Source organism: Aedes albopictus, chromosome 1 (assembly GCF_035046485.1).
Source record: "Aedes albopictus strain Foshan chromosome 1, AalbF5, whole genome shotgun sequence".
NCBI classification, from domain to species: domain Eukaryota; kingdom Metazoa; phylum Arthropoda; class Insecta; order Diptera; family Culicidae; genus Aedes; species Aedes albopictus.
Window position 1 is genome coordinate 20,483,304 of NC_085136.1, and position 21,152 is coordinate 20,504,455.

At 38.2% G+C, this 21,152-nt stretch overlaps 1 protein-coding gene across 1 annotated transcript in view; it reads right to left on the minus strand.

The window, feature by feature from the left end:
* Positions 1-21,152, minus strand: part of LOC109433612 (E3 ubiquitin-protein ligase Ubr3) — a 229,740-nt gene that overhangs the window by 182,892 nt on the left and 25,696 nt on the right. The window contains exon 2 of the mRNA XM_029861117.2: positions 20,362-21,095. Within this exon, the coding sequence (XP_029716977.1) occupies positions 20,362-20,701 (340 nt within the window). The 5' untranslated portion in view covers positions 20,702-21,095. The remainder of the gene's footprint in view (positions 1-20,361; positions 21,096-21,152) is intronic.

A 21,152-nucleotide genomic window follows, 5' to 3' on the forward strand; every position in this document is an offset into this window, starting at 1 on the left:
CAACATCTCTTCTCGACATTGCGTCCAGCAGCGATTAAGAAATTGAGCGTTTGTGGATGCCCTCAAGGGGGAGTCTTATCCCTTTTTTGTAGAATCTCGTAACAGATATGCTATTAAGGCAATTCAATAATGGCGGTTTTCCTACTCATGATTTCGCCGACGACTACCTAACATTGTCAATTGGTATGTCATCAGCATTCTTTTCGACCTGATGCAGAGCGCTCTTCAGGTAGTTGAGGTATTGGAGTCGCCAATATGGCCTTTCGGTAACTCCGAGTAAAACATCTATCGTAAAGAACGAATCCGTAAAGGTGAATCCATAATGGTGTACTACATTTATATCTCTTTGATTCTGAAATCAATTTGACTGAACAGGTAGAGTATGCTGGAGTCATTTATATTGTATATTGAAATCAAGAAAGTTTGTGTGTACCTGGGTCATTCTTTTATCAGTCAGAGTTAGCTCGCGCTGAAGCCTCACATGATTTCATAGGTCCTGAGCCAGCTATTCCTGTATCCATGTATTAGGTAAAGCTTCAGATTAACACCTGAGCTGCCACTCACCACAAACAATACTGGAATAGTTTGGAGTCATGTCGTCAAACAAAATTGTATTATACTGAACCATCACCAGGTGTGGCAAAGTATCTAACAAATCTGTCTAAGCAGAATGTCAGCATGCTGGTCAAAGGATTGACTGACCACTGCCGACTCAGCTATCACATGGAGAATATTCAGCAAGCTGATTCATTTGTATGTGATAGCTGTGAATCCGATTATGGAACTTCGTATCATTGGATAAGTAACTGTCCAGTTTTTGCGCAACTGCGTTTCCGAGTACTCATTAAGTGACTTCAGTATCTACAGGATGTTCTGTTGTTCTTAATCCGCTGTGGTAAGGGCCTGTCCATAAACTACGTAGACTCTTAGGGGGGGACGGGGGGGTCTGGCAAAAGTCTACGCTCCATACAAATTTCGAAAATTTTGTATGAACAAAAGTCTACGAGGGGAAGGGGGGGTTCTGAGATGGCCGAAAAAAGTCTACGTAGTTTATGGACAGCGCCTAAGGAGCTATAGGCTTTCTTCACGCTTTATGCCTTAATACAGTGCCCTTTTCAGGGCGCCGTTTGAACCCATTGTGGTACGCTTATGCGTTAGTGCTCTCGTCCATTTCCTTATCCTTACTTCCTTCCTTTTTCCTCACGTAGATATTGAAATAAGCTTTTATTATGGCGAAGGCAGAAGTATCCCAAATGGAGGATAACGTGTCTCTGGAGCCGGCCTACTGATAGCTGATATCTGAAGCACAGATAACGGGATTTTTTTTCAGAACTCTTCTATCTTCTTGTGATTCAAGTGGTTAGGTAGAACAGGGGTGTAAGTCGAAATTTTAGGTTCTATAGCATCTCTTTGTCTTTCCCTAGAATGTGTAATAACTCAATTCTCAATCTAAGCTCGAACTGTAACTGATTTTTTAAAATTTCGAATGCTTTATAAATGAAAACTGTGGAATACCTGTAAGTTTGAAATCACACAAAACAGTGTGATTTCACACAAAACAGTGTGATTTCAAACTTACAGGTATTCCACAGTTTTCATTCAACATTCAACAGTGCGTTAAGCTGTTTTCAACGGTTATGGTCAATTTTTTCGTTTTAAATTCATTACAGTTCTAAAAATTTGGAACGCAAAAAATAGACCAAATTTTGCTCAGTTCCACCGGTGTTTGTTTCTATAGATAGCATGGATCAATGATGTTTTGAAAGTAAAAGAGTTTGTCCTTTGAATTCACAAAGATACCGGGGGTTCCTGAATATATCTCATGATTGTAGAATGAATCTAGGCATTCCTAAGAAAACTAGTAGTTCCGGCTGTATGAGATTGATCACAAAGTTGATAAAATTATATGCTTGGAAAATCTTCGGAAAAGAGGGATTTTCTTTAGCAGCTCTTTTGGTGATTCCCCCAGCAGCTTTGCCGAGTAAAAAGAAACTCCGGGAATTCCATCTGAACTCCACTAGGAGTTTTGGTAGGAGTTTCTCCAGAAATTTATCCCCGAGTTCTTCTGTGAATTCCTCTAAATATTCCTCCACATGTTTCTGCGGTAATAACTTTAGGAGTTCTACTGGAAATTGTTCAAGGAGTTCCTCCGGGACTTCTTGTAGCATTGCTTCTGAAGATTCCTCTAGAAGTTCCTCTAAGAGTTCCTCTTAGAATTCATGAGGGGGTTCCACCTGGAATTCTTCTAGCATTTCTCCAGGGAATTCTTCTAGGAAATAACAATTACTCTAGGAGATCATCCAACAATTTCAGAGTATTCATCCGGAAACTCATCCTCTGAGAATTTCCCTAGAAGTTGCTCTAAAACTTCCTCCTAGAATTCCTCCTGGAATCCCTCAAGCAGTTCGTCCGGGAATTTCTCTAGAAGTGTTTTTGAAAATTTCTGCAGGAGTTGTTTCGAGAATTCCATAAGGAGTTGTTCCGCGTATTCCTTTATGAGTTCCAAGAATCCCGTTAGAAGTTACTCTAACAATTAATCTAGAGGACTCCTCTAGGCATTCTTCCTGGAAATCCTCTAGGAGTTCCTCTGGGCATTCCTCTTAGAGTTCTTCAGGGAGTTCTACTGGATTTTTTATAGGACTTCCTCCGGGAATTTAACTATGAGTTCCTCTGGGAATGCTACTAGGAATTCTTCCTAGAATTCCTCTAGAAATTCTTCCTGCCTTTGGAAATTGTTCAAGGAATTCTTCCGAGAATTCCACATAAAATTGTTCCCAAGTAATATAACTAGGTTGGCAAGCTAAAGTTTGCTTAAGAGTAGTTTGTTTCACTCTTGTACAGCAAAAATGTTCGTTGGGTTTCTCTTAGAGTCCTATGAATTTCTCTAGGAGTTTCTCCGGGAAATCCTCGTATAAGTTTTATCAAGAATTGCTCTAGGAGTTCCAATTTGAATTGCTCTGGAAGTTCCACTGGGAATTTCCTTAGGAGTTCCTCCAAGAATTACTCTAGGTGTTTAACTGAGAATTGCTCTACAAGTTCCTCTAGGAATTTCTCTGAAATATCGTCTAAGAGTTCCTTCGGCAATTCTTCTAGAAGTTTCTTTGGAAATACTGGGAGTATTTCTGTAGGAGTTCCTCCGGGAGTTGCTTTAACCCTAAAAGGGATACCTTCATGGCCTCAGTTTCGTCACCTCGCTGAGTGTGTTCCATCAAAGACGAACTCTGAAAGGCGCCTGGGGTCCAATGGACCCCAGGTATCCCTTTTAGAGTTAATCTAGAAGGTCATCCGGGAGTTTCTTTAGACGATTCATCAACAATTGCTCTAGTAGCTCCATTGAAAATTCTCCTAGGCATTCCAGTGGGAATACCTCTAAGCGTCCCTCTTGGAATCCCTCTAGAATTCCTATGGGAGTTTGTTAAGGAATTCCTCTCGGTAATGCCTCTAGGAACTCCTGCGAGAATTCCTCTTAAAGTTCTTCTGGAAATTCTTCTAGAAATTCCTATGGGGATACTGGGATTCCTATATACTGGAATTCCTATATTTCAACTGGGAATTCCACTAGAAGTTATTCCAAGAACTCATCTAGTAGTTGCACTCGGAATTTCTCTAGGAATTCTTCTAAGGATTACTCCGACAATTCCTTAGAGAGTTCAAAAAAAAAAACCTTTAGGAGTTCCCAGAGAATTGCTGAACTGCCGTTCTTTCTGCAAAGTGACGGAAGCGACATTGACAATTTTGGTACATTTTGGGTTATTATTCAGCAAACTCTTGATCGTTCGCTAAGTATTCTTCCATAGATAATAGATTACCACCAGATCATGCATTGCACACACCCCACAGTGTTATTATTTCACCAGATGTATACCAAGATACAACAAATTTTGGAATGGCGCTCACGTCTCTTTGCAGAATTACGGCAGTGAAGGAGTCCCATCGGCGATTATTTCTTATGTTCTCCAAGTTCTCCAAGAGTTCCACCAGCAATTGCTCCAGAATTTTCATTGGGAATTGCTCCACAAGTTTCACTAAAAATTCCTATAGGAATTTCCCGGAAATACCTCCGCAAGAATTCTACGTTTTTTAACTTTTCAGGGCACGTGCCTGTTTGAACCTCAGCGCTCGCGCTGAATATCTGCAGAAGTTTCTCAGGAATCCCTCCAGAGTTCTTCGGTAATTACTTTGGGAGTTTCTCAGGAATTCCTCTGAAAGTTCCTTGGAAATTTCTACAGGAGATCCTCAGGAATTCATCCAAAATTACCTCAGTATACCTATACTGAGTACCTATAGTATACTTTCGAAGTTCCTCGAGAATATCTTTAGGAATTCTATAACAACTTCTCCAGGAGTTTCTCGGAAATTCTTCCAGAATTTCTCCGGGAATTCATCCAAGAGTTCCTCGGAAATGCTACAAAAAGTACGAATTTGTTTTACTTAATCCTCTATTTGCTAACGGCTACGCCAGTGGATTTAAAAAACGAATTGTTTTATTCACCCGACGTTTCGACGCGGGGATAATGTCCTTCTTCAGGGGGGAATTAAATACTATCGTTATGTAACTGTCACTTTTTGTGTCGTTTTTGATACATGACTGTGGAATCACTTTTAGTTCAACATTTTTTTTGCTACGTTTGACAAAGTACTTATTTTCCCCCTGAGGAAGACACTACCCCGTGTTGCAACGTCGGGTGAATAAAACAACTCGTTTTTTTTTTAATCCTAAGACTGCGTAGCCGTTAACTAATAGACTCAACCGTATTTCAACAGCTGTTTTACTTAATCTTCATAAAAGTGAATCGATCTCCGATAGGAATCAATTGCCCACAACTTTCCATCAGAGTAAAATTTTCACCCAACAAAAACCCCGCTTCTCACGGCTCGAAAGTTCCAAAGGTTCAATTGACCTCGCCGTAACGGTTCCGCTACTGTCGCCATTTCAATGTCGAGGACGTTGTTGTATCCGGCTTTTATCACGCAGCCTGGTAGTTACTGTCTTGTACAACATAACTCCAAGGAGTAACCAGTAGTAGTAGATGCCAACGTCCGTCGTCCAACCACCAAACCGGTACCTATTAAAGGCAACGCGTCGCGTAAACGAAACGAACGACCCGCGCCGCGGTCCTCGGTGACAAGTTCCAATCTTTCTACCGTCCGTGGTGGCATGATGATTGCATGATGATGTTCGACTGACTGGGGTATCTTTCTTGTGCCAATCGGGAATCCGATCCGAGCCGGCTACCGACTGACTGAAGAAAAGGCCGCTGACTTTGCAGCAGCAACAGTACCACAAGCGAGTGAGCGTCCGGACCGGCGATGTCGATGATGATGATGATGGGAAATGTACCAGAGCGCAACGTTCGGATCACTCACCTCACCTCAACAACCGGAGAGGGTTCAACAGACGGAACGTGGACCCGATTGCCAACTTGCCACTACTGACTGCCGGCTGACTGAGCCGTGGTTTTTGTAATGTTTTGCTTTGCTTCTTCGTCCAACTCTTGCTCTCTTTCTCTCTCTGTCTCTTTCTTTGTCTCTAGCGCAGTCAGTCAGTGTCTTTTCCTGTGTTGTTCTTCATCTATTGGTTGGTGCTGTGCTCTGTCTATTTCTTGCACTCTTTTTGCTCCTTTTCGTGCCAAGGCGTACTTACTCATTAATCAGTGCCGAGGCCTGAGACTTGGCTTTATGCTGAGTTGTGTGCAGCAGTGTGAGCTTAAGTATTGCCTGACTCTATTCGCTTATCGAACCCATTCGCCTTTGCTATTATTATTGTTATTAGGAGGCCTTAATGGTTTTGCCAACACCTTCATTCCACTTCGAGAAAACCGAGTCTAGCCTGGCTGGCTGGCTGGCAGAAGGTAGGTAGGTGCACCGAGCGCAGTCAACGATCGAAAACGCCAATGAACTTTTGTCGGAATGCCTTCGGTTTAGGAGAGGTTCAACCTTTCATTTCGTGGAGATCTAATTAACAACCGAGACCCCATTCCAGCAGATGATCAGACCGAACCGATTGTTTCGAATGGTATCAATTCCCTAGTGCAGCACTCTCCGGAGTCATCCAACTCCTGACATTGCCGGTCAACAGGAATATTGACCTCGGCGGAATACAGATTTCTCAGCCGGCTCAAGGCTCTTTTGAATTACAAACCAATCGATCAGACGACATAAACCCACTTCTTCTTTGCATATTCATAATCGATTATCCGGTTTCCTCTTAGTTTTTCCCTAGCATGGGCGTAGCCAGAGGGGGCAGAAAGGTTTGGAGAAGAATTTGGTACCAACATTATAAAAAGGCGTAACTTCTTTTGCAACCATTGCCGTCTCCGTATTTCATTTCAGGCCAAACATGTCTAAAGGTCCTATCTGCAGAAGAGAGGCTCTGTTTGGTTTCCCTTTCTTTCGTTAATATCTCAGCTGTTTATTTGTATTATGATTGTCTCCTTGCATTGAACGATGGTCAAAACAATCGTCTTTTGATTTGTACTGCAAAAATAGTTGAAAAGTGTATTATTACATTGCAATAATTGAAAGAGAACAAAGAGAGCCTCTCAAATGCAGATAGGACCTATTGAAATGTTCGGCCTGATATGTATGTACATAAAGAAACAAAGGTAAACGAAAAGTTGAAAATGTGGAAGAAATTTTTTAGAAAATGGAAAACAAACAAGAAGGTTATGTTAAAAATCACATTAGTCACGAGACGCCTCTGCAGAGATTTTGCCATGGATTCCTTCTGGAGATCCTCTTAGGATTTCTTCAGATCCGAAAATTTATCTGACATTACCGCTAGAAATCCTTGCTGAGATTTCTCCAGATGTGTATGATGAGATTGTTGCGTTTGTAAATTGTTGTGAACATTTTGTCAGTTTATTTTGTATGTTATACTAAGGTTTATACATCTGTCCCTGAATTTTAAAGTGCATTTGTAGCGCTCCAAACATTTCAGGAGTGATCCAGTACATAACACGCAAGACAAGACATCCCCTAGCACGGACATCAAATTGTAGACGGTCTTGTGATGTTGCTCGAATGCCGAATCTAGAGGCCCTATAGGATTAGAAATTCCTAGTGCATTTGTAATGTTCCATTTTGTTTTCCATGTCTAAGTTCCCAGACGTGGGGTCCGATACGGAAAACAAAATGTGCATTTATAAGGTTCCAATGTACTATTCGTTACAAGATTTCTCTTGCAATTCCTGCTATAATTTATCAATTGATTTCTTCAGATACCCAGGCATTCTTCTAGCAATTTCTCTCAGTATTCTTGATGGAAATCCTATTGATAGGGTATCGGGATGCTTCGTTGGCATAGTCCCCTCGTTCGGCCTATCTTAACGTTAACCAAAAACTCAAACAAACATGCCGAACTGGATATCGGAAAAGCTTTGCGCCAAACAACTGTAACATTTCGTTTCAATTTTAGCACTTTGGAATATTAAAATTGTATGAAAATGTCACATTGTTTAGCTTTTGTAGACGCCATGATTGTTCGTCTTAGTGGGTAGTCTATACACATGATCATAAATGGCATGTTTCTGGAATATTTCGAATTGCCTTTTCAATAACTGAACATTTGATGCAACGGTCAAAGATGCTAGTTTGAATTTGTATGTTTGGTTTTAACGAATAATAACTATTTTACGAATTACATTTGGGCCGAATATTGAGGACATTTTTTCACTATGTACCCAAATCTTGGCCCATCAGTAAAGTGACGTCAAAAACACCGATAAAGTGACGCCAACAATATTGCTTGCGTAAGGACCAGAAAGAACGAACAGAAAAATAGATTTTGTGTGCGGTGACTGTAAAAATATAACACAATAATCGGGTTGCATTGTTTTCGTTACTAAAAAAGAAAGAACTTTAGTATAAGTGATTTATTTATAGTTTTTTGAAAATTTGGCTCCGAAAATGTAATTTGAAAGTATGATTGGTGAACAAACAGAGCTAATACCTTAGCAGAAATATTGAAAAAACGTCCAAGACCAACGTTGCATACCATCACATTGAATCTTTTCAACTTAGTTAAGTAAATTCTTGAATATTTACGTTAGTTTACTTCCAATTGGTAAAACATGCATTGCCTAGAGTGCGTAATAGGGTCAACATATTATTTCTAGTGCTATTAATTTATGAGTTATGGTCAAAATTGTCAAGGCAGTTTGCAAATTAGGCCAAGGAATGATCCATATACCCTATTTCTTTAGAAATTTCTGTTGGGATTATTCCAGGACATGCTTGAGAACTTTGTAAGAATGTTTGGGAAATACCAGGTATGTATTCCTGAAGCAAATATATCTGGAGTTATTCCATGAAGAAATCCTTAAAGGAATCATCGAATTTCTAAAGGAAATTCGTGAATAATCAATAAAGGAATTACGAGGGAAATTTATGAATGAATCCCTGAAAGGATCCAGGAGGAATTCCTATATGTTGTTGTCCACAAGTTACCTAACGCTCTAGGAAAAGGGAGGGGGGAGGGGAGGACAAGCGTAAGGAGGAAAAGTAAGAAAAATTGTAAATTTTAGCGTTACGTAATAAATGGAAGCTGCCTAGAAAATATTTGAATGCCTGAAAAAATGCCAGAAATATCTCAGGAGAAATTAATGAAGAGATTTCGGGAGACATCCTTGAAAGAATTGCTGAATTGCTGGTTGGAATCTCTAGAGGAAGCCTGGAAGAAATCAATGAAGACATACCGGGAGGAATCAATGCTGGAGTTCCGTAAGGAATCCAAACGACGTGCCTAAAAATCGTTGACAGAATCTTGAACAAATTCCTAGAGAGATATCCCTAAAGGAAGTCCGGGAAATCTCAATCCCGGGAGAAATAAACAAAGAAATCCCTGGAGCAATCTTTGCAGAAATCCTGGAAAAAATTTCTGACAAAATCCCTTCCCGACTAGAAGATTCTAACAAAAATATAACATAATATAACAAACCATGATATGTATAACTCATTGTGATATAATCACGTTTAACATCATTGGTGTTTAAAAATATTGTAACTAAATTGTATCATATTATGTTATGAATATTGTTCAATAACTCATTGTGAAATAATTTAGTTCTGATTCTATGACATTCAGAACATCATTTTACACAATTGTATCAAAATATGATAGAAACTAGTTTTCATGAAGCTGAAATTTATATCATATTGTGTATTGTGTTATAATTTTGTTCTGATTATAACAAAATAGGTTATATTTTTTATTAGACCGGTGTACTTTTTCTTAAAGTTTTAGTTATTTTAACATCATCCTGCATCTAGTTTATATCAAAATAAGTTATAAAAAAATTTCATATCATCATAACACAATGTGTTATAAACTTGATATATGTTTCTAGTCGGGTTGACTCAGGAGAAATTTGTAAAGAAATCCCGGGGATTGAGGAAAGAAGCTCGAAAGTAATATCTAAAAATATACTGGAAAAATTCCTAAAAAATGTTTTTTAAGTATTCCGAAAGAATGACGGAAGGAATCCCTGAAGAAATTTTTAAATTCGGAAGAAATTAATAAAGTAATATGGGAAGGAAGAATCATAAGGAAATTTTTGGAACAAATCCTTGATGAAATCCCTAAAAGGAAGAAATTTCTGAAGGAATCCTATGAAAATCCAGGCAGAATCCTGGAGGAATCCCTGAGGAATTCTGGGAGAAATCCCAAGAAAACTCAATGAAGAGATTCCGGGGAAATCAATAGAGAAATCTCAGAAGAAATTCCGCAAGAAATTACAAAAGGAATCCTTGAAAGAATCCCTGAATGAATCTCGGAAAGAAACTCTAAAGGAAACCTGGGATAAACTGTGGGAGGAATCAACGAAGCCCAGGAGAAACCACAGGAAGTATCCCTGATGCAGTGTCGAATCCCTGATAGAATTTCCGAAGGAATAAATGAATGAATGTACGGAATAGGCTGTCCCAAAAAAAATCGATGTTCGAAAAGTCAAGGTGCTCAACCTTTAAATGAAAGATATGCATATTTGAAGCATTTTTGTAGAACATTTCGATTTTCTAAAAAATCATTTAGAGGTTCCGCTAGGGCGTTTTTTATAAAATGGCCTTTTTTCTTGAAAAGTCTCAAAAAAATAATTTTTTCGTAATATTTTTTCAACTTCTGAATTTTTTCAATATTTTTGTATTTTTCTATGGACCTCTAGACATTCTTGAAGGGGATAAGTTTTTGAAATATTGTATTTATATTGACGGCAGAACCGTTTTTGTGCTGATAAAAGGACTATTTTTTGAGAATTTTTCATCTAAATTTGAGAAAAAATGCATGCACGATTTTTTATTTTAAATTTTGAAAGTTTTATCTGATAGTACTATTTGTATGCGTCATTTCTCTAAAAAAAGATTTAAAATATCTTGTCTAGAAGCTGAGATATTAGGATTTTAGTAAATGGACAATATTTCAAATTTTTGCAAAACTTTGTATATTTGGAATATTGTAAGGTCCTTGTGGCACTCCAATGTACGTATATGAAAAGTAGTTGGGCTTCAAAATTAGGCTCTCCTTATTGGATGGTCAAGCTAGTTTAAACATGGATCTTTTATTCTGGGGTGATTGGTAGTAGATTCATGAAGAGCTTTTATTTGAATAACTACAACAATGACGGGTAGCAACGCATTAATTTCGATATTATGTCGTGGAATTCTCGACAATTACACCCCTGTTCTGAAGTAGCAAAAACCATTCTATGCAAAGATAACATAATAGTGATGAAATCAATAAAAAAAATAACTAACTTAAGTCAGGAATGATTTAAAAAAAATTAGAAAATAATAGACAATAATAGGCTTTTGAGGAAATACGCCATCTTATGATTGCTAAACGTTCATTTCTTTGATGTATTGAGCTATTATTTTGACACGTAATTGCAAATATGCTGAATTTTGCACATACGAAATACAAATCGTGTCTGATCACAAGCTTAGGCACGATAGGGCAACCAAAATGAGTCAAAGTGATCGGACAACGGCAGTCTTTTGATTTACACGTGTGTTGCTGTTCGATCAGTTTTGCACTTACGCCAACACATGTGATCAGAAATGTTTTGTATTTCTTATACGCAAAATTCTTCATCGTGTCGGTTTCGTATCAAAATTTGAGTTTAATTCATCAAAAGTTAAACCATCCCAAAGTTGGCAATTTTGTATGACAATCGGCGTTTGTCCGAATAACTATGCACCCCGTTGCCGGGTTACATACCAAATTGTCCATTACATTTCAAATTCAAGTCTTCAGTAAAAATCATGTCCTAACTATGGTTTTTATTGGTTTTATCAATGTTATATAATCTCTGCAAGGAATGGTCGTTTCAGAAAAAATGGGCGCAGTAGTCGGGAAATCCACGACGTAATCTCGAACTAAATACGTTGCTACCAGTAACCACGATACCCGTCATATTTGTAGTTATTCAGATAAAAGCTCTTCATGAATCTACTGCCAACCAGCCCAGAATAAAAGATCCATGTTTAAACTAGCTTGACCATACAACAAGAAAAGCTGTTTTTATTTAACTTCTTTTAAAATACGTACATTGGAGTGTCACGAAAACCTTATAATATTAAAAATATACAAAGTTTTGCAAAAATTTGAAATATTGTCCATTTACTAAAATCCTAATATCTCAGCTTCTAGACAAGATATTTTAAATCTTTTTTTAGAGAAATGACGCATACAAATAGTACTATCAGATCAAATTTTCAAAATTGAAAATAAAAAATCGTGCGTGTATTTTTTTCTCAAATTTAGATGAAAAATTATCAAAAAATAGTCCTTTTATCAGCGCAAAAACGGTTCTGCCGTCAATATAAATACAATATTTCAAAAACTTATCCCCTTCAAAAATGCCTAGAGGTCCATAGAAAAATACAAAAATATTGAAAAAATTCAGAAGTTGAAAAAATATTACGAAAAAATGATTTTTTGAGACTTTTCAAGAAAAAAGTTCATTTTTCAAAAATTGCCCTAGCGGAACCTCTAAATGATTTTTTAAAAAATCGAAATGTTCTACAAAAATGCTTCAAATATGCATATCTTTCATTTAAGGGTTGAGCACCTTGACTTTTCGAACATCGATTTTTTTTGGGACAGTCTAGTACGGAATAATTTTCAAAGCATTTCCAAAAGAAAACCTTGACAAAACCATGGAGGAATCCCTGAATGAATCTCACTCACTCGTGTAGCCTGAGCACCCCTGGGGTTGCCCCAGGTTAACCCTAACCCAGGTTAACCCTACGTAAAAGATCTCCATCCTGGGTAGCTGCACGCTACAGCCTTGGGCCCAGGTCAGATTCCTATTAACTTCCTTAATTTTATTATTAAGACTTTATCGCCACGAGCCCCTGGGTCTGCCTCTGCTACGATGTCCTGCCGGATTCCAATCCCGAACTTGCTTACAGATTTCGTAGTGTGTGACCGACTCACCTCCATTTACGTTCCCGAATTTCTGTTACTATCGGTTTCTGACATCATCCATGGAGCTCAGTATTCGGGATCCAGTTGTGACGCCACCAGGCCCGAACTATAAACCGCAGACATCGGTTGATTAAAACCTGCAGCTTCTGTGTGGTCCCTGCTGCTCGCGCCACGTTTCGCTGGCGTGTAACAGCACAGATTTCACGTTGGAATTGAAAATTCGAATTGTGGTGCATCTGATTGGATCTCCAAATATGTCGTAAGCTCGCAAAGGCAGCCCTAGCCTTCTTGATCCTTGCTCCTATGTCGATATTGGTACCACAGTATAACGCGATCTTGTTGCCAAGATATTGAAAGTTTTCGATCATAACCAATGCTAGCCCAGCTACTGTAAAGTTGGAGGGATTAACGGTGTTGACATCCAACAGGAATGCTGAAAGGTATGGACGAAAAAGCAAGCCAGGTCGATTTTTGTGACGCCTATTTACAAGCCAAGGAATGCCAGCAACCATTCAAAGGAACATGATCTAGGGCTAGCCGGCCCCTGGATTCATTATGATGTTTGCAGATCAATCGACTCGTTGGCATGGAATGGTCCACGGTACAAAGTGAGTTTCATCGACGACCCTACCCATTTCTTCATGATCTACTACGCTGAAGCAGAAATCTGACGTATTTGAGAAGTTTCAAGAGTATGAAGCGACAGGATTTGTCATGTCGGGAAAGGCATTTTCAAGAATGACGGTTGATCAAGCTAGAGGAGCAATTACTGTTGTACTAAACCAGATGCAGTTCTACAAGAGGGAAGGAATCCAGCTAGAGACCCCCAACGGATACTGCATGTAGGACCCATGAAGCAGAAGCCATTGATAAAGGTCAAGATCCAGTCGAAACAGAAAACGCGCTCTCTTCGCCCACAGGAAGACACAAAGTTCCTGGGAGCGAATTGCCGTCGAGGCATAGCGAAAGGAAGCGTTTCTGGTGAATTGACTTCTGCAGATGTGCCTGAATCCTACGACGAGATGACCAAGCGTGCTGACCGAGCCATGTGGGTGGCTGTCGTACGGGACAAGCTGCATTCCATGCAGGACAACAAGGTCTGGCGAACTGTGCAAAGGGAGTGAAGTCACTGAAATCGAAACGAGTGTTTCGAGTGAAGGATGTTGCATCCGGCAATGCGACCAAACACAAGGCAATGCTGGTTGTAAAGAGACATTTCCGATGGTGTGACAGCATCCCCTAATACAGTGCACAGTGGGAAAAATCGACCCAAAAAACGGATCTTTTAACGCCGCTGGTTTCGGTACGTGAAGTTGACCGTTTCTGACGTAAAAAAATACGAGAAATCGATTGGTGCTAAATTCATTCACCGCACGGCACGGGAAGTGGTCCATTTTACCCCATTTTTCATACAAGAAGAGATTCAAAATGTACTTTCAAACAACAAGCACGACTGTAGATCGTTGAAAATAGCTGCAGGTATAATTAGAGATTCATAACAATCATAAAAATACAATAAAGATCCTTTCAAGTGCTTATTTTGCCCCGTATGCCTCCACAACTGCTGGAAATTCACACTTTTACCTAATTATGAATGGATTTTTAATGTAACTGATTTTAAGTTGATTTTTTTTGGTATAAACAAAAAGCGCTAAATCTATTATCACCAGAATCATCTTCGGGAGTTGTCCAATTTGCTCCATTTTGCCCTATTTTCATAGAAAAAGTAGATTTAAAATGTATTTATAAGAAACAGATACTGCTAAGGAACGATAAAATTAGTTCTTGGTGCAATTGGCAGCTAACAGTAATCATACTCGTATATGAAAGATCTTTTCCCTATTTTACCCTACTTGCCCCAAAAGCTGCTGGATGATAACATTTTTTGTAAGGTACCCCGGGGCAAGTGGGACCTAAAAAAAGGCTAGTTTGGTTTTGTCATGCCAAAAAATTCTAGACATAATTAGTTTTATAATTCCAATGGTTCTAAAAGACATTGTTGGTATATTTCTCCTGATTAACGGGCATTAAAACTGTTTCAAAATTTTTACATTCTATATATTATGCATATAATGAAAAGTGGAGCAGATCTTCATTTACTCCGTATCACGGGGCAAGTGGGACTCATTCGGAATGTTTGTACAAATGACTTAATATAGTTGCTGTATGTATGTAAGTTAGCATAAATTATAAATAGCTTATACGAATAACTATGTCTAGCGATTTATGTTGGAAGTGTTTTGTAGTATCGTGCATAAATTACGTAGCACTCATAATAACGCATCACTGACAAAAAAGTTGATTTAACATTAGCATCTTGTGCAAAACAAATTGATTTTTTTATACAAAAAGCGCTATACAGTTAAATGCCGGAAGGTTTCCAAACTTGCTTTTCATATTACATAGTTGATGAATCTCGTCAAAAGATTTTTCAAGATTTACAGATGTTATGTTTTCCCCTACATAATTTTCCGATCATTAAATAAAGATTTTTAAATCGTGAACTTTGAATAAGTCGTTTTCCAATTTTTTCATACTTCATGGCCGGTTTCTTAACACTCAGTAAAACTCATTATGCAACGGAAAACGAAAAAAAATATAGAATGTGCTTAGATGAAAATATGAAAAATAGATGGTTTCGGAAAAAAATATGTTCTACCCAAGGCTTTACCATTTTAAACAATAGCTTCATCATCAGAATAGTAGTAATTAAACATAATCCAACGATTTATTACTTAAGGCATCGATTTTTACTTCACTTTTGTGTGAATTTCGACTTAGGTTGAAGACAGTGAGATCAAACTATGACATTGTGTTTGTTTACTCTCATAGGTCTCACTTGCCCCAGATGCTGAAATGCACTGGGGCAAGTGGGAGCAGTTAACTAAAGGTAATAAATGAAAATAAATTACACCTTTTTCGCTTAAAACAATTTGCAAGCACTCCAAATATTATCCTGAAACCGAAAAAGTTGGACTTTATTTGATATTCTATTTTTAAACGACGAATATAGTAGAGCACGTTAATCTCACTTAGTGAATTGAAAATTACATATGAACAACAATAACATATATGGTCTCTTTATGGTGAGAACAATAACAATTTTTGAATTCATAGTATCCGTTGGTGTGATACCTATGTTTTCCATGAAGAATGTTTGCCTTAAAAACAAAAAATAGATAAAATTATAGCCGTAGGTCTCACTTGCCCCGGATTCTCACTTGCCCCGGGGTACCTTATTGTTTTGTAACATCACTCTACATCATGGTTGCAACATGAAGTCATTTTTGATACATACAAATACGGTTTATCGATTAGCTTTAGAATCACGGGAGCGTACAAACAGCTGTCCATTTTACCCCAATTCGCCCTGATTTTTTTCCGTCTCATGAATAAATTGATTTCTCGTGTTTGCTTATGTCCGAATTCATCGACTTCTGGTACTGAAACCAATGTAATCAAAAGGACAGTTATAATATATGACTTTTTTCCAATTCTTGCTTTTGGTGGGGAACTGAGGGCAAAATAAGCATTAATCTTAATCTTAATATGTGGCAAATATGATCAGAATTGATTAAATGTAGCATCTTTAATATATACATATTGGTACTTTAAGACGGCCTATTTAATCAGTTTTGTTTATATTTGGCACATTTTATAAAATACTTATTATACCCATGGGAATGAGAAGCTAAAATTATAGAAAAAGTCGTATATATGACTGAATTTTCGTTTACGTTGGTTTCAGCACCAATGAAAATGAAAGAAACTAATTCATTAATTTAATGAATTTATATATTAGCTTATAATTCATTACATAAAAAAGCAAGGCGAATTGGGGTAAAATGGACAGCTGTTTGTACCATTCCGAGAATGATTTTAGTATTAATCGATAAACCGCATTCGTATATATTAAAAATGATCTCATTTATGTTTTGCAATCAGTGACATTGCAAAACCATACAAAATATGGTATTATCCAGCAGGTTTTGGGGCGTGTAGGGTAAAATAGGGAAAAGATCTTTCATATAAGCGCATAATTACTGTTAGCTGCCAATTGCACCTAAAACTAATGTTAACGTTCCTTAGCAGTATCTGTTTCTTATAAATACATTTTAAATCTCCTTCTATGAAAATAGGGCAAAATGGGGCAAATTAAACAACTCCCGAAGATGAGTCTGGTGATAATAGATTTATCGCTTTTTGTTTATACCAAAAAAATCAACTCCAAATCAGTAACATTAAAAATCTATTTATAATTAGGTAAAAGTGTGAATTTCCGGCCGTTGTTGGGGCATATGGGGCAAAATAAGCACTTGAAAGGATCTTTATTGTATATTTATGATTGCTATGAACCACTAATTATATATGCAGTTATTTTCAACGATCTACAGTCGTGCTTGTTGTTTGAAAGTACATTTTGATTCTATTATTGTATGATAAAAGGGCAAAATGGGGCAAATTAAACAACTCCCGAAGATGAGTCTGGTGATAATAGATTTATCGCTTTTTGTTTATACCAAAAAAATCAACTCCAAATCAGTAACATTAAAAATCTATTCATAATTAGGTAAAAGTGTGAATTTCCGGCCGTTGTTGGGGCATATGGGGCAAAATAAGCACTTGAAAGGATCTTTATTGTATATTTATGATTGCTATGAACCACTAATTATATATGCAGTTATTTTTAACGATCTACAGTCGTGCTTGTTGTTTGAAAGTACATTTTGATTCTATTATTGTATGATAAAAGGGCAAAATGGGGCAAAATGGACCACTTCCCGTGCCGTGCGGTGAATGAATTTAGCGCCAATTGATTTCTCGTATTTTTTTACGTCAGAAATGGCCAACTTCACGTACCGAAACCAGCGGCGTTAAAAGATCCGTTTTTTGGGTCGATTTTTTCCACTGTGCAGTGCGTCGCTTGCTGAAGTTGCTGTACGGACTCATACAAACCTCGAGATGCTGGAACGAGAAGTTCAGCAATCGATTACTGAGCCTGGGATCGCTACACGACTACTATTTCTATGTACAATTCCTGCTAATGGCAGGTAACGAGGCCTACATCATCCTCTATGTGGACGACCTGCTCATAGCAGGAAGGAACCTTAAAACGATCATGAAACTGCAGGAAGCCCTCAGGATCAGCTATCTCCTGGGAATGAAGCTGGTGTATCGACCGCGGTCGAAGGTCAATGTGGCAGATTGAAATCCTTTCAAGGCACCTATGGTGAAAAGTTTGGCCTGTTCCCGCAACGGCGAAGCAATCCATGAACCATATCGCGAGCTTTTGGGAACATGTAGTGTGTTACGTTTGTATTTAGTCGTATTATTTTGTATTATACAGAGGATAGACAAAATGATCGGGACAAGCAAAATTTTCACTTTTCAAAAAACGTTCAACTAGCTGTAACTTTTTGAAAAGTGCATCAAATATTCTCAAATTTTTACTGTGAGTGCATCAACTAGTTGTGCATCAGTGGTTCAAATTTGAAAAAGATCGGGCAATTCCCCACAAAGTTATAAAGATTCTTAAAAAAGGTAAAATTTTCCGATAGCCAACTTTGAGCTGTTATATCTCCGGATTCAATGAACCGATTGAAATGAAATTTTGACCATTTATGACTTGTATAATGAACTCTGGAAAACATTTGACTTAACTTGAAATTTTTAACAAGAGACAAAATTAAAGCGATTTTAATTTTTTCACGATATTTTAGTAAATTGGTCAATTTTTAATATGCATTCTAAAACTTTTTCAATTTATTGGTGGATATGTTGTTACCTTCCTTCAAAACACATTTATATATAAGTCAATTAGAAGGAAGTTAAATGAACTATAATTTGCATCTTAAATTTTGAAACGATGTTGATATTTTGGAAAATTTGGTGTTTTATTAGAAAAATAATCTAATCGTTATAATTTTCTTCCGTGTTAAAAATATTAGGTTAAGTCAATGGTTTTTCATAGCTCATTGTAGAAGTCATAAATGGTCAAAATTTCATTTCAATCGGTTCATTGAATCCGGAGATATGACAGCTCAAAGTTGGCTATCGGATTTTACCTTTTTCAAGAATCTTTATAGCTTCGTGTAGAATGGCCCGATCTTTTCTTATTTTGGACCACTGATGCACATCTAGTTGATGAACTTACAGTAAAAATTTGAGAATATCCGATGCATTTTTCGAAAAGTTACACCTAGTTGAACACTTTTTGAAAAGTGAAATAAGCATTTCTAGAGCTCGGGCCATTTCAGGCAACAATTAAGTAGAAGCAAACCGTCTCCAGGCAGGTACATCTGAATCTAGACGGTTTTGTACTTTAGCCCGAATGAAGATGCGCACTTTAGAAATTCCTGAACCAAACTTAAGCTATGTAAGCAACTGACGCTGCGAACAAAAGGCAAACCGCCAGAAAAAATACGATCACCTCATCGATGAAACCTCGTCACCCTGGGATTGGACGTCCATTGGATCCATTTGGATAACAGGACACAATGTATGTTCTGTGTTGTATGTTGTAAGTTTGTGATGCGTCTTTATTATACATTTAGAGACGTAGGGTTTGGCGACCATAGGAATGGTTTAGTGGGTACAAGGAGAGAGTAGTCCTGGCTTTTACTTTTGTTGTAGAAGACGGCCTCAGACCTACACTACCCTAACCTTCTGTTAGGGTGTCTGTCGAGCAGATTATCCCCCTATGGTTTAGAAGGAAAAAAAGGGCTCTATTTTATCTTTGTAGCAGCATCCAACGTGAGACTCGATATGAAATATAAAATAGAACATTTATATGGTTTTATTCCTAGTTTTCCGTTGAATATCGGCTTATGTAGAATACGATGCCTTTGTAGTGTTCTGTACATTTTGTTTGTTACCACGTGATGCAGGGTACCTAACCTGACCGCTGTTTCCCTGTCGGTTTCCTGGGATCTTACCAACTGAATTCAGCAAGCACCTGCAGGTAGTGGCTCAAGAGTATGGTTCGATATATGAAAGGCACAAAGGCGAAGCATTTGAAGATTGTTCGTGACGAACCGTGGCTGACGCGGATTGATCGTCGGATGCAAAAGGCAGAAAGGCAGTTATCGGCTATCTATTCATCGTATTTGGAAATCATCTGGTTGTCGGGAGTAACAGAAGATCTCCAGCTGAATCGACCATCAGATCCATTCGTAGCCTTCAATTGAGCAAACTTTGTAGGATACATCTGGCGAGATCTTGGAAGGAACACTGGGGAATATCCCATGAGTTATTCCTTAAGGAATCCCGAGACGTAATCTTGGAAAAAATGGTAAAAGAATCCCTGAAGAAAGTTTTTACGAAATCACTGCATTCCGAAAAAAAATATCTGTAGGAATACCTGGAAATTTTTTTTATGATTCTGGAGGAATACAAAATCTCATGTCATCACTCATTCCTGGAAGAATCACGGGAGGAGTCTCTAGTCTAGAGGAATATTGGAATGAAATCCAGACAAATCCCATGAGTCATCTTTGGAAGAAACGCGGAAGATTTTTCCCTAATTTCAAAATAAATTTCAGGAAATATCCCGTGAGTCATCCTTGGAAGAATACTAAAATATACAAAAATTCCTGGAGAAATATTGGGGAAAAAAACCTGCAAAAACTCCAGAGGAAATCTCTTGAAGAATCTCAGATAAAACAAATATTTTCTCCTTTTAGCTCGAATAAAGCATACTTTTATGGACTCCGTCCTTCTCCTGTTGGGTACCTACAACAGTTTATAAGAAAATGCAATAAAACTTGATAACGTTTATGAAGTCGGTTTTACTTAGTTTGATTTGTTTATGGTAAGATTGAGTAAAATGCCCAAGTTTCCCTGTTGTTTATATTGGCAATCGTTTGTGAACTGGAACCAAGCCCCCTCAAAACCCACACCCAAGTTACGCCCATGTCAACCACACAAAAATAACTCACCTATTGAAGCAAACTCGCCGGGTGTTCGACCGCCGGCAATCAACCACTTGCACCACTCGATACTGTCGGCGTCGGCAATCGGCCGAATCGGCGACAAGAACTCATCCAGCAGCAGTTCCAGAGCTTCCGATTGTCCCGTGACGGCCAACTCCCGCTGAACGTGAGCCGACGCTAACTTTTTGCCTTTTTCTTTGAGCCGCTCCAGGGTTATATGACTGCTGCTGCTACTGCCTCCGGCTCCATGCTGATCACCCGAAGAAGATGGTCTGCGACCACTACCCCCGCTGCTTCCACTACCCCTGGAAGAGGAAGGTGACGATCCGGCGTAAAACGATTCCATTTTCTTCTTCTGCTTCTTCTCTTCACGTATCAAATTATATATCGCTTTCGAAAAAAAGGGAGAGCGTTTGAAACTTCACTTCGCAATTTTCTATTCCACTATTGGCTTCGTCGTATGAATGGCAGCTTAAATTTGCCAAGAAAGCGTCACCTTGCGCTACACTTTGATAATTGGATCACTCCACAATCACTCGCTACTGATTGGACACAGGTCACTCACAACTTTTAGCTTCGAATCGAAATAACTTCATCACTACTGGCAGGATGGGGATGGCTACCGGTGGAAAGAACCGGTAGACCAGGACGATCAAATTTCTTCACTTTTCGCATGATTACTTCCAGATGTCACACAACTAACACTTAGCTGGATCGAACATTAACTGATTATGAAGAACCTGAAAATAAAAGAAAAAATAAAGTTAATAATCATTAGAAGCTCTTGGCAAATGTTT